The following is a 12,864-nucleotide window of genomic DNA, read 5'->3' on the forward strand; positions in this document are numbered from 1 at the left end:
AATACCTTGAAACTTCTTGAGAAGGACCTATCATTAAGTTGTATACTAAGGATTTGTAGCATCCTTAGAAAAATGTGGCAAAAATATTAGTTTTTTACAAATGAGGGGGATGGGGGTGGATAGTTTGACAGACGGTATAATAAACAGTTCAGCCAATTTATGTTATTAAAAGTATTGTGAATGCCTGTTTAACTAGTTTAGGTTAGACTTGTAGTATCTTTGAAATAGCTAAAGATTGCAGCATCTTTCACTCATTCAAAGCTATTAATTATAACTATTTCAGGGTTTGATATGAACTACATTTGTCTGGTGGTTAACAGGACTACTTCAGAGGAAATACATGTAGTCCACAGATGGTAATGAAAATTCTCTTCTTAGATCTTACGAAAAAATAAGGCAACATTTAGACAGTCCATGTGACTACCATAACAAATTTTCAAGAAGTAATCTCTAAAATTAGGGTGGCACAGGACTACTGGACCGTCAGTGACGATCCCTGTATATCATTCTGATATTGCCCACATAATAATACTAACCTGAGCAACTCCGTCCAGATATTTATTTCTATTCATATTCATCTGGACTGCCATCTCAGCCTGCTCATTTTCTTCTTGTTGCATTTGTCTCTCAATGTCAGCTAGCTCTTGTCTCTTCTTATCCTGATCATCATAAATTGACATTATACATTTGAAATATATCACTATCAGAGTAACTTTGTAAAAGTTTTGTAGGGGATGATAACAGCTTACTGTTGTACTCTGGTTAGATGTTGGCCACAAGGCGTTTGTTTTATTTGAACACATATATGGCTGTTTTAGTAGTTATATCATGGACATTTCCTCACAGTGAACGAAGAGCTATACATGTATTAGTTATAATACCAAAATGCCATAGTATCAATATACACATTACCAGGTATACTAAAGTCAACAGAAATAAAAAAAAAATACTTGTTATTTATTAGCTCAATTATGTACTGTAAACTTTTATTTCAAAACAGCTTACAAGGATGTTTGCTGTTCATGTTCTGTAAATTTTGTCAGATTTTTTAACTTGTCTGGTTGTAACCATTTTAGTTTTTTTCAATGTAACATTCAATAATACATTTTTCAATATTTTTTGCCAAATGACCCCCACTTTTCTTTTTTATAATTTCATTTAACAAACATAAAAATGTTATTTGAAAAGTTTTTGTTATTTGACCTAAATTTTTTTTTATAGTTAAACCCTATTTAGTCAAAAACTATTGAAAATCCAGAGAAATCCTCTCCTCACCAAAATTTCAAATGCTAACTGTAAACTTTTTGTAGTTTACTAATTTTCACAATTTTTGCGGTGGACAAATGGGCGTGAAAATGAGTACACGTGAAATTTTTAACACTATATAACTATCATTTTTTGAAACCGCGAAAATTAATACCTGCAAATATGTTCACTTGACAAATTCTGCGAAAATTAGCAACCATGAAAATTAATATGTTTTCAGTATATCTCAAAAAGGAGCACACTGACCTATAATTTTTTTTATAATTCATATTGTTCTAGCATGAAATAATTTAAAGATTTCACAACCCTTTGACATATTTATTATTTTCAAATTGAGTAGCCAACACCAAGTCAATTTTGATGAACAATAAAATCTTTATTTCAAGAGGGTTACACAGTTAGTTTACAAGCTAATCTTCCCTGACGCCCTCACACATAAAATCTATAACTACTAAAAAATTAAAAACAACAAAACACAAAAACAAAAGCTGATTTGACAATACCAAATCACTTTAAGATAATACTAAATGTATATAGAACATTAAAAACAGTGTAAGCAGCAACAATTTTCTCTTTTATGATACTCTTTTCTAAAGTGTTAAGGTACTTCTTTATATTGATTTTGAATGAGTTATCAGTGGCTTGATTACGTAAATGTTTGGAACAAATACTAGCAAGCATTACAATATCGATAGCAGTGATTTATCCAATGTTTCCTGCAAATAACATTTATAATAATTAACATTGTGAAAAAAATTTGGTAATTTCACTCCCTGACTGTCTGCCGCCAAACACCACAACCAAAATACCAATCCTCAATTTTGACTTTTTGTTGAAAAAAGCAATAAATAATGGAGAACATTAATATAATAATAGGATAACCAATTGGTTATCATGAATTACCAAAATATAATTACTCAAGCCAAGATTGTCCTCTTGCGTTAATTGGCACTTGTAATTATATTTCGGTTATTCAGTTAATATCCAATTAACTGTCTTATTATTCTACCTCCAACAATCTTGTTTACAACTAACCAAAATTAAACATTGCATACTGTAAAAGTACTTTAATTCGTGCATACCAATTTTCGTGGATTAGAGAAGGAACAATAGTTCGTGGATTCTTGAATTTGTGGTTTTGAGGTTTTCAGTATACACAATAATAGGATTCTCCTCTTTGATGGAAACCAAATTTCGTGGTCTGGCTAACCCACGAAAACCATGAAAATTGGCACCCTACGAACAATAGTACTTTCACAGTATATATCATGGTTCCCTTGATTTTCGTTCTTTTCTATAATGTGTAATAATTCTACAATAACAATGACTGATGAACAAATAGACACAGACACAGACAGAAAACAAAAAAGTAACTTTATAATCTTGGTTCAAAATGTAGAACATGGGCACAATAACTTACCATATTAGTATTGTAATTATCAACATCTCTCTGTAAATCTTCCTCGTCCTGTAAATGCTTAGCGTATGACTGGCTGATACTAGAGGGGGACAATGGAGGGGGGTCTAAAACATCTAATAAAAAGGTTGAGGGTGGCAAGTACTCCATTTGGTTATCTGTAAGGAAGATAAACAATTGATTGTAAATGAACATACCATTTTAGTTAAGGAGGTAGACCTAGGTAGGGTAAGGGGCATAACTCTTGAAATCAGTGATATGTTTGTATCATATTCTATTTCACCAAAGCCTCTCATGCTTTCATTTGAAGAAGAATAAAATCAACCTAAGTTACTTAGATGCTTACATGAGTTGGATATAAAATGCTGAATACAAATGTTCCAATGTTTTGTGAGAGTGTCCCTTACCCTAGGTCTACCTCCTTACACCTGTCATTTACACTTACATGCATTAATATGTACATGACCTTTCTACTCGTGAAAAAATATCTGATACATGAACTACTATATGATTTAGGAAAAGGGTGGAATCTTCCTCAGAATAAAAGTCCTTATCAAGAGTCTCCATCAAATATCTACAATAATTATGTAGGACTTCTTCCATGATTGTGAAGAATTCCATGAGTGGGTGTAGAACAGAAAAACAAAAGAGACAATTTCTTTTTCTTTTGAGTTGAAAAAAACATCTAAGAAATATAATAGGGACAAGTGTAATTATCTGTTTTTTCCATGAGTCAATGCAAACATGCACAAAATCTGCCTATATTCAGAATTAATTGGGAACATTATCCACACCTAAAATTATGACATTATGTTACCAAAAGCTGAAAATGCCTGGGACATTGTCTATGATTCCATAAATATTGTCTGTGATGTACAAAAGTGATGTGAACTTTACCATTTACAGGGGAAATGGACCATCTTTCAGCTGGTCACATTTAATAGGAACAATCATTATCAAGTAACTATTATATACATGTATATACATGTAACAGTAGAAAGAAATCTAACCTGAGCAAATATAAATCATAATAGCTTCTGTTCCTTTTCCACAAGTATCTGAAATAGAAAGAAAATTAGGTGTCACTTATTTACACTGTTGACATTTCCTTGCTAGATTTTCTCAAATAGTAATATTCTGCGGTATAATGTGAGAAGGATAGATGTTTCAATGATCAAGAAATGATTGGCATGCTGCTTATCTGTCTATAGAAAAAACATTGAAAGTCAGAGCACAGCAATAATAACTATGATACAAAGTCAGAGCACAGCAATAATAACTATGATACATAATATTAATAGGATAATTAATTGAAAAGAGTGAATAACCAAAATATTATCACGAGTGCCGAAGAACGCCTAGTTTTAATAAAAGTGCGGAACTTGTTTTGCGCACGAGTTAAATACTCAAGCATTCTTGGAACAAGTGATCATATTTTGGTTATTCATGATAACCAATTGATGATCCTATTTATTATACTGATTTTCTACATAATTTATTGACATTTTCAACATGAATTTAAAATTCTGTGATTGATGAATTAATATCAAAGTTGTGATGTTTTGGCAGGAGAAAGTCCGAGAGTGATATTACCAAATTTATTTCACAATGTGAATTATTGAAATTTATTACAATGGGAATATTCCAAAAGACACTGCTATCTGTATAATAAACAGGTATATTAGTTCCTGAATGTTGTTTGGAGGTACACAGAATAATTTTTACTGGTTTGAGAGAAAAACATCAAGTTATAAGCCCTGTATTAACATTTGAACTTTGCATTCAAGAGAAATATATGTGTTTTGTATTAAATGTACTTAACACAAACTGCCTCGCAGAAATAAAATGAATGCACAAACAAAAACATCTAATTACAATTTTCAGTTTTGACTAAAACACATTTTTACATACTGTAAAAGTACTTTTTATCATGGGTACCATTTTTCATGATCTAAGAAACAATTTGGATTTGACAACTCTATCATACATATAATGGGAAATTTCCTCTTTGTTGGGAACCAAATTTTGTGGTTTACCAAACCCATAAAAACCACGAAAATTGGTACCCCATGAACAATAATACTTTCACAGTCAAAATTCATTAGTGTTTACCTTTGGGTGGGTAAGACATCTGTCCAGGATCCAGAACAAGGGTCTCTAATGTTCTAACTTTATAAAACTCTTTTGACAACCTTACAACCCTATTTCCTGATATGTCTAGTGTTCTCAAGCTCCGTAAACTACAAATTTTATCTGGAAATGAATGAAATCTGTTGCCTGAAATAAAAGAATGATACTATTGGTTAAAAATTCAGTGTCAGTGTGAGACTGGTGTCTCACATGTACACTCTTTAGTTGAAACATGCAGCCATTTTTATAGGGACTGTCTAATCTGACACTTGAGGTAAACATAAAACATAAAAATATCAGCCAAATCAATGCTGAATCATTAGGCTATGGAGTTGGCCAATGCATGAGCAATAAATACATTTATATTTTCAAACTGAAAAATTTTCCACAAAACAGTATCTGGAATAATAAGAATAGAATGACAATCTCAATGTCTGACCATTAAACTGTCTGTATTGATTTGATGTACATTTGACATTTAGTGTCTGGTGATTTCTTTGACTTACATTTGAGATTGAGGTGACTTTTACTTATATTTTAGATTTAATATAGTCAGTGGTGATTTCTTTGCCTTATATTGAGATTGTCTGTGGTGATTTCTATCAGTTAGATTTGATATCATGGTGACTTCTATGACTTTGATTTGAGATAATCTGTGGTGATTTCTAGGACTTGGATTTGAGAATGTTTTCAGTAATCTCTATGACTTGCATTTGAGATTGAATTACCATAGTGATCTCTTGCCTCTTTGACTTACATCAAAGATCGTCTGTAGTGATCTCTACAACTTATGATTTGAGATTGTTTCCAGTGAATTTTGAGACTTACATTTGAGATTTAGAGTTTCCAGCAAATTCTAAGACTTACATTTGAGATTCAGAGTTTCCAGTGAATTCTGGGACTTACATTTGAGATTCAGAATTTCAGCAAATTCTAAGACTTACATTTGAGTTTCAGAGTTCCCAGCAAATTCTAAGACTTACATTTGAGATTCAGTGTCTGTAAGTGCTGTATTTCTCCTATCGATTGTGGTAACTTATTTAATTTGTTGTTTTCTAAATTAAGAATCTGAAAAAAAAATTTTTTTATCCATTATCAGGGAAATCCTTTATTTGAAAGTGATGGCATTCTAAATACCTACATGTAATTGAATAAGCTGTGATACAATTTATTTCTGTTTAAAGTTAACCCTTGAGCTTGAGTAGCGATATCGTTGAATAACAGATATGAAAACTAGTTGACATACTACCGTGAAAGTACTTAAGTTCATGGATAAAAATTTTAATGGATTAGGGAAGAAATACAAGTTAGTGGTTTTAAGCAAACACATCAATGGAAATCGTCTTTTTGTTGGGAACTAAATTTCGTGGTTCAGCCTACCCACGAAAACCATGAAAATTGGTACCCAAAGAACAATAGTACTTTCACTGTACTACATGGTATACACAAATTTAAGACTTAGAATTCTTGTCAAGGCGTGATATTGGTTGTTTTTCACTCTTTGGTGGAGTTGTCTTCAATATGATCTTACCTGTAAATTCTCCATTTGATTGATGTTATCAGGTAAATGTTTGATTTCATTGTTGTGTAGATCTAAAACCCTGAGTGTTCTGAAGTCACGTAACCTCTCCGGTTTGTTTAAAGATGACAACCAATTGTCATTCAGTAATAAGGCCTAAAATACATGGAATCAATCAAATATTTAAAATTTCACAAGGTTTAGTCTGAACAGCATAAAATTGATAAACATACCAAATTTTTAGAATGGTTATCTTACAAAATAGAACTGATAAAAAATATTGAAGTATTAATGGGATTTGGAGTTCTGACATAAACCACCTTAGTTTGTTCATTTGCACACATCACAATCCTTTTGACCAGTGTGTGTGCCAAAAAATATATTTTCCTGATTCATGGGACAAGAATAATACAATAATGAAAGAGTTTGTTTTCATGAATTATTAATAAGAACTCTGGTGACAAATCACAACACAGAAACAAGATCTGTACAATTCTGACATACCTCTTTTTGTAAGTAATTACAGGTAGCATATAATTCATCTGTTATCTAAAAGAAATTGAGAGAGTGTTATATTTCTATCACTTACAAAATGTAACTACAGGACATTTTTTCTGCTTGTAAGTGCTGTTTGATATAAGATATTTTGTCATTTCTTTCTTGTGCACAACAAGGCATCATGGTCTATTTGACTCTTTTGTGTTAACTGTTGAATGTTGATGAGCATGCCTGAAGAATGTTCAGTACACCAAAGCCCTACCTTTGGAAGTACATGTATATCAAATTCATTTGTTCTATCCAAGCCCTACCTTAGAAAGTAAATCAAATTCATTTGTTCTACCCAAGCCCTACCGTTGGAAGTAGTATTATGTCACATGACAAAACATGAAAGGTTCAATTACAACTTGATAAATCAAACAGACCCTGCATGGTACTATATAGTCTGACATGACGAGCCAATCAAACAGACCCTGCTTTGTACAAGTCTGACATGTTGAGCCAATCAAACACACCCTGCTTTGTACTAGTCTGACATGCTGAGCCAATCAAACAGACCCTGCTTTGAACAAGTCTGACATGTTGAGTCAATCATACAGACCCTGTTGGTACTAGTCTGACATGATGAGCCAATCAAACAGACTCTGCTTGGTACTAGTCTGACAAACTAAGCCAAACTTTAAATGTGCCAACTCACAGAAGCAAAAGATTACTTTATCTTCTATGTGATGCATGCTTAGCAAAGAACATGAAGAAGCAGTTACAACAGATTTTAAAGTACTCTATACAAAATTAATTTTTCGCAGTTGCCAATCTTCGCATTTTTTTTTCAAATGAACAGAGATATCATATTTCCAAATATGACTAGCATTATAGAGTGTTAAATATCAATTTTGTTGATACTATTTTTTATGCTTTTCTGTTCAGTGCAAAAATAGCGAAAATTTATACACTGCAAAAATTAATACGTTGATTACTCATACTTTCGTAAAATTGCTCCCAAGAGACTATGGAGTTGATATGTATCATACAAAGAGTACATTTGAATGATTCACAGAATATATATTTCAGTAGTCAGAACCATTTACCTCTTCAAGCTCACAATGAGAGACATCAATACTAGGTTCAGGGTTGTTCTCAGCCTGAAAAAAAAAAGACGAATTGAGAAAGAGGATTAATCCTTAAGTTAAAAGTGAAACAATAGTTTTTACAATATCTAAATCTTGACATCAAAGAAAGAACTAGAAAAACAAACATAAAAACAATTCATGTATATAGAAACCATATCTATATTACTGATTCTTCTCTGAGAAACAGTAATGTGCAGTTCTTTTTATAGAGATTTCAACTTGTTAAAACTGAAAACATTTTAATTTTCCTGGTTGCTAGTTTTTTGCTAATTCTGTCAAGTGAACATATTTGTGTATATTGAACTTCTGTGGTTTTAGAAAATGAACAGTGTTATATACTTGTATAATGTTAAAGATCAATATTTCACATGTACTATTTTTGCATTTTTCTTTCCGCCATGACTATAGTGAAAGTAAGTACACCATGAAATTTAATACATTTACAGTAATAAGAGTTAAAATATTAAATGTTTTAGCCTTATTAAACATTGATGTAGATAGCAATCTAGAGTAGATCTGTAAATCAAAAAAAAAAACATACATGTATATAAAATCAGTACACATTGAGTAATAAGTATACTAAAAACCATAATTACATGTGGGATCTGTTTAACACTTAAACAAAATCAATACCCAATCTTTAACTATAATTATCTGTATTATCCTTGTCTCTATGGAATTTTTAACATGTATCTGTATTTCTACTCATAAACATAGTTGTATATGGTTCATTAAACAAATTTATTTTTGAGGTTGCTAATTAAGGGGATTCTGACAAATGAACATTTACAAGCATCAATTTTTGTGGGTAAAAAAGATACTGGTTATCAATTTCATGATGCCCTATATTTATGCTTATCTGTTGAAATCTGTAAAAATACCAAAAAATAATCTATTTACATTACTTTTGCAGAAAAAAAAATGTCTTGTTACCATCAAAGCCAACAACTCTGAAGATGAATTAACTGTAGAACCACTTAAATTTGTGGGTATCAATTTGTGCGACTTTTCATTAGTTTGTGAAGCTTATATTTCATGCAAGCTAAAGATTTTATATTCCATGGTGAATTTGCACTCCTGCTTTGTCTCAATGACCTGTAGAAACTTCAGAAATCTAAAAACACTGATTATTAAAAAGCATGCTTTCAAAACTGTAAACATATAAATCTTCACAAAATTTATTTTAACATTATATAAATCAATTTTTGAACCCAAATTGATACCCACAAATATGTGCACTCAACAAAATCCACAAATATCAATATCATGAATATGTTAAATGTGGTTCATTTCTTTCAATTTCAATAAACTTTCTTCAGTATTAGATGTGTTTAAATGTGACATTCATTTGCAATAAAAATTTTCCAAAATGATAAAAACTTTGCACCAATTTTTTGAGTGTTAAAGATCAAGGGAGACAACTTACTTCAAACATTTGGTCCTGGTACCTTTTCTTTGCCTTTGAACTTTGAAATCTTAAGAAAGGCATTTTCTTATTTGATTTGCTCGAGCCTGCAGGTCGAGGTCCGTCAGGGGTAGAAGTATTTGGGAAGGAACTACCAGCAGACAACTTAGAGCCCTTCGTCAGGTTACTTGATGACCGTTTTCCATTTTTTGACATACGATGTCCCATTCACTACAGCATACAACAAATAAATACCTACAATGAAATTAGTTGAAGTTTTAATAAAGGAAAGAGACATAAATAACATTAGAATTGTATGCCAAGTATTGAAATTCAGCCATTAAATACTGGTACATCTACATGTATGATGTACATATGTATTTTAGTAGGGGGAAATTTACCTGAATCAAAACATGGATTACTCCATACATTTGATGTTACAATCTTCCTTAAGAGCCTAGAGGATTAAGGGGAGAATCTGTGGTAGTCTATATTATTTCCCTTTATATCTGGCTACCTGACCCACTTACAAGAGTATAAAATTTTGAATGATAGACTAAAACTAATCCTGCAAAAAAACACATCTTAATGTTCCAGCAACAGTCTTAGATTTTTTCATTTCTTGTTATCGTTACTTTTTTATATTCATAATCAATAAATAAAATAAATAAAGCAGGAAGTTAAAGATTAGTGTGAATCAAAACAGTATACAAGATCTTATCATCTTAGTATGTAATAAACACATTGAAAACTACAAAACCTTAATGCTTGTTCATTCAAACCAATAGAATATATATAAAAACTGGAAAAACAGTGAGAAATGCTCACTAACTTGATATGCACCACCCCTTCATTTGATAACATGCACTTTCTGACTTCCATATTGATCAAAATCTGAAATTGGAGTTGCACAATGGAAAAATGTAATAAAGATTCTGGGAAAGTTCCATTCAATTCCATTTAGTGGTGAAGGAGGAGTAATAGATGAGAGATGCCTCCCCTCCACCCCCCCCCCTCCCGTGTTCCCTTATCAACAAAAGGCAAAGTCTATCTGTTGATATGTGAAACCCTGAATTCATTCAAATCAAAATCTAAAATAGGAGGTGCATTATGGGAGCATGTAATAATAAAAAAAATCTGAAAGTTTCATTCAATTCCATTCAATGGTGTAGGAGGAGTAGTGCATAGGAGATGGGTCCCCTAGTGTAATGGAAGGGAGGTAGGAAGTACAGATGGAAGGATGGACGGCTACCCATATCAATAGAGCAAAAAGGGAGGTACAAGTATATTAATGCAGTGGTTCAGTAACATCTTCAAGCCAATTTCTGTACTATCATAGCAATGTAACGGTACCTTATGTAAATATTACACATATGTTCCTAAATGTACAGCCAAAACCTAGTATCATGAAGTGATCCTATCTGTAGACCATAATCAAATAAGGAATAGGAGTGGACAGACAGACAGACTGACTAAGCAACCATTTCTTTCCATACATGTAGATATCCTAAGTAAGGAATACAAATGTATATACTAGTCAGGTTTTATCAGTAGGTTATACTGGATCATGATATAGTCAAATAAATTAATTTGAGATAAATACTGTAATCTGATTGGTTAAAATGATTTTATTATATCTCAATGGATAAAAAATATTGACACGCCCTTATTCAGTTAAATTCAGAGCTACTTTGCTCATGTTTAAAATAAAAATATGTTTTAAAATTAATTTATAAGAATTGGCTCTTTAGATTCTTAAAAAATAGATTTCCCTGCTCACTGGTGTTTTCTCTAGTTTTATCATTTTATGTTCCCATTATTCATTTGTTGGTTTCATAAGTTTTATTTAACTTTTATAAGTGTATTAGAGCTTATCATTTTATTGAAGTCATACTTTATATTGTAGGCTGAATAGGACCCACTTGCTGTTTTTTTTTTGGTTATGATTGATTGCATGGTTATCTCATTGACATTTAAGTAGCAGTCTTTGTAAGAAACATGCAACTTCTATTACATGTGATACATCCAAAAAAAGCTACATGTTTATTTTTTTTTATTAAGATGTTTTATGACGAAAAGTATAACTATTCATTCCAATCTGTCTGGTCTTAGATGATTCATATAGAAAATCCAATAATTTCTGTTGAATTTCAGTGTCATTTACAGTTATCTCCCTTAATTTTGACTTCCACAATACATTCCATATAATTTATATATCTCCTAAGACCAAGGGTTATATGAAAAGCCACATCTTAACTTCTGTTTACCGTAACATTTTAAACAAATTATCAAATATAAAGGTTTCACATTTCACATGATTCTAATCTGGAACGCTACGTTATTCCCTATTTCCAAGTTTCCTGGAGAATCATGCAATACCAGATTAATAGTATACTACTAGTACTAACTTACAGATATGTATGATGAATGTCATATATTGAATTTTATACCATTAAAAATTTCAGTACACTTTCTTCAATCTACATGTACATGTTATGATGCAGTTATTAATGGTATTTGAACAGCACTGCACATTTTTTTGGAGAGGGGGCTGTTTCACTAATGTTGTGCTTTACATCACTAACTGTATGTTGATGTCAACTATATAACATGTATATGTATATAAACCTTTGTTGAAGTGTGATTATAGCTTAAGTACATGTATCTGTTAATAGGAGAATATGGACCAAAACATCTCTCTAGGGATTATTGATGATTAAGCATCAAAACTGTAACAGTTAGCAAATTAGAAGTAATTATAAATCAAACTCCTTAGAATAATTAACTTTGCTACATTTTAAAGTAGATTACATGTTGGCTATCCTGTTTGTTTATAAGTAAATGTCAAAAACATATACATACCCATCACTGCATAAACAGTGTGTCAAACATATAACCCATATACAATGTAAACAGTCAAATTACATGTACATCCAATTTTTAAAATCCAATAACGAAATACATGATAAAAATCCCATACAACAGAGAAATAACTAGCATACACAGACACTCTTGTCAATATTCCAGAATCATTTCACTACTATGTAAATCTATTGGGATTCTAGACTTGGGATCAATAATTCAATATGCTGATTCATGTAGAACATAATATGGTCTTGTTCAATTTCAATTCAAAACAAAGATCTTTTCCCCCAAGTCAGTAGAACTATGCCTTAGTGTAGTAAGATTAATAATTAAATTATAATTTTGAAATCATCATTTCTGATTATAGATCAGTTACAAAATTATGCAAATGAACAATACCGTGTATATTACATAGTGATTATACTAACTAATCAAACAGCATATGTTCTTTTTCATTCAGGTCAAAATACAGTAAATATATTTACATGAAGTATAAACAATAAGAAATGATGGACTATTCATTTTTCTGAAAAATTTTGTTCAGATTTCAAATATGAGCAAAGCATAGCCAATAAAATGTTACTCAGGATGCAGCCTAATACAACTGCAGAGATCAAACCCATCCCAGCTTTGG

The 12,864-nt window shown here is 31.3% G+C and overlaps 1 protein-coding gene across 3 annotated transcripts in view; it reads right to left on the bottom strand.

Annotated features, from left to right (window-relative positions):
- The window catches only part of LOC148611865 (E3 ubiquitin-protein ligase LRSAM1-like), a 28,952-nt gene that overhangs the window by 12,083 nt on the left and 4,005 nt on the right, over positions 1-12,864 (bottom strand). The window contains exons 1-10 of one of the 3 annotated variants that reach the window (XM_088592819.1): positions 12,228-12,248; positions 9,387-9,620; positions 7,919-7,972; positions 6,837-6,881; positions 6,345-6,488; positions 5,797-5,881; positions 4,796-4,960; positions 3,694-3,741; positions 2,687-2,841; positions 537-659 (exon numbers count right to left, since the gene is read on the bottom strand). In XM_088592819.1, the coding sequence (XP_088448945.1) occupies positions 537-659; positions 2,687-2,841; positions 3,694-3,741; positions 4,796-4,960; positions 5,797-5,881; positions 6,345-6,488; positions 6,837-6,881; positions 7,919-7,972; positions 9,387-9,593 (1,026 nt within the window). In that variant the 5' untranslated portion in view covers positions 9,594-9,620; positions 12,228-12,248. Of the gene's footprint in view, positions 1-536; positions 660-2,686; positions 2,842-3,693; positions 3,742-4,795; positions 4,961-5,796; positions 5,882-6,344; positions 6,489-6,836; positions 6,882-7,918; positions 7,973-9,386; positions 9,621-10,718; positions 10,742-12,227; positions 12,249-12,864 lie in introns of those variants that run through there. The other 2 variants (XM_088592818.1, XM_088592817.1) reach the window with 2 other exon arrangements.

This window comes from Perna viridis, chromosome 7 (genome assembly GCF_037379345.1).
Source record: "Perna viridis isolate PV_CMFRI_1.1 ecotype Kerala chromosome 7, ASM3737934v1, whole genome shotgun sequence".
Lineage (NCBI taxonomy): Eukaryota > Metazoa > Mollusca > Bivalvia > Mytilida > Mytilidae > Perna > Perna viridis.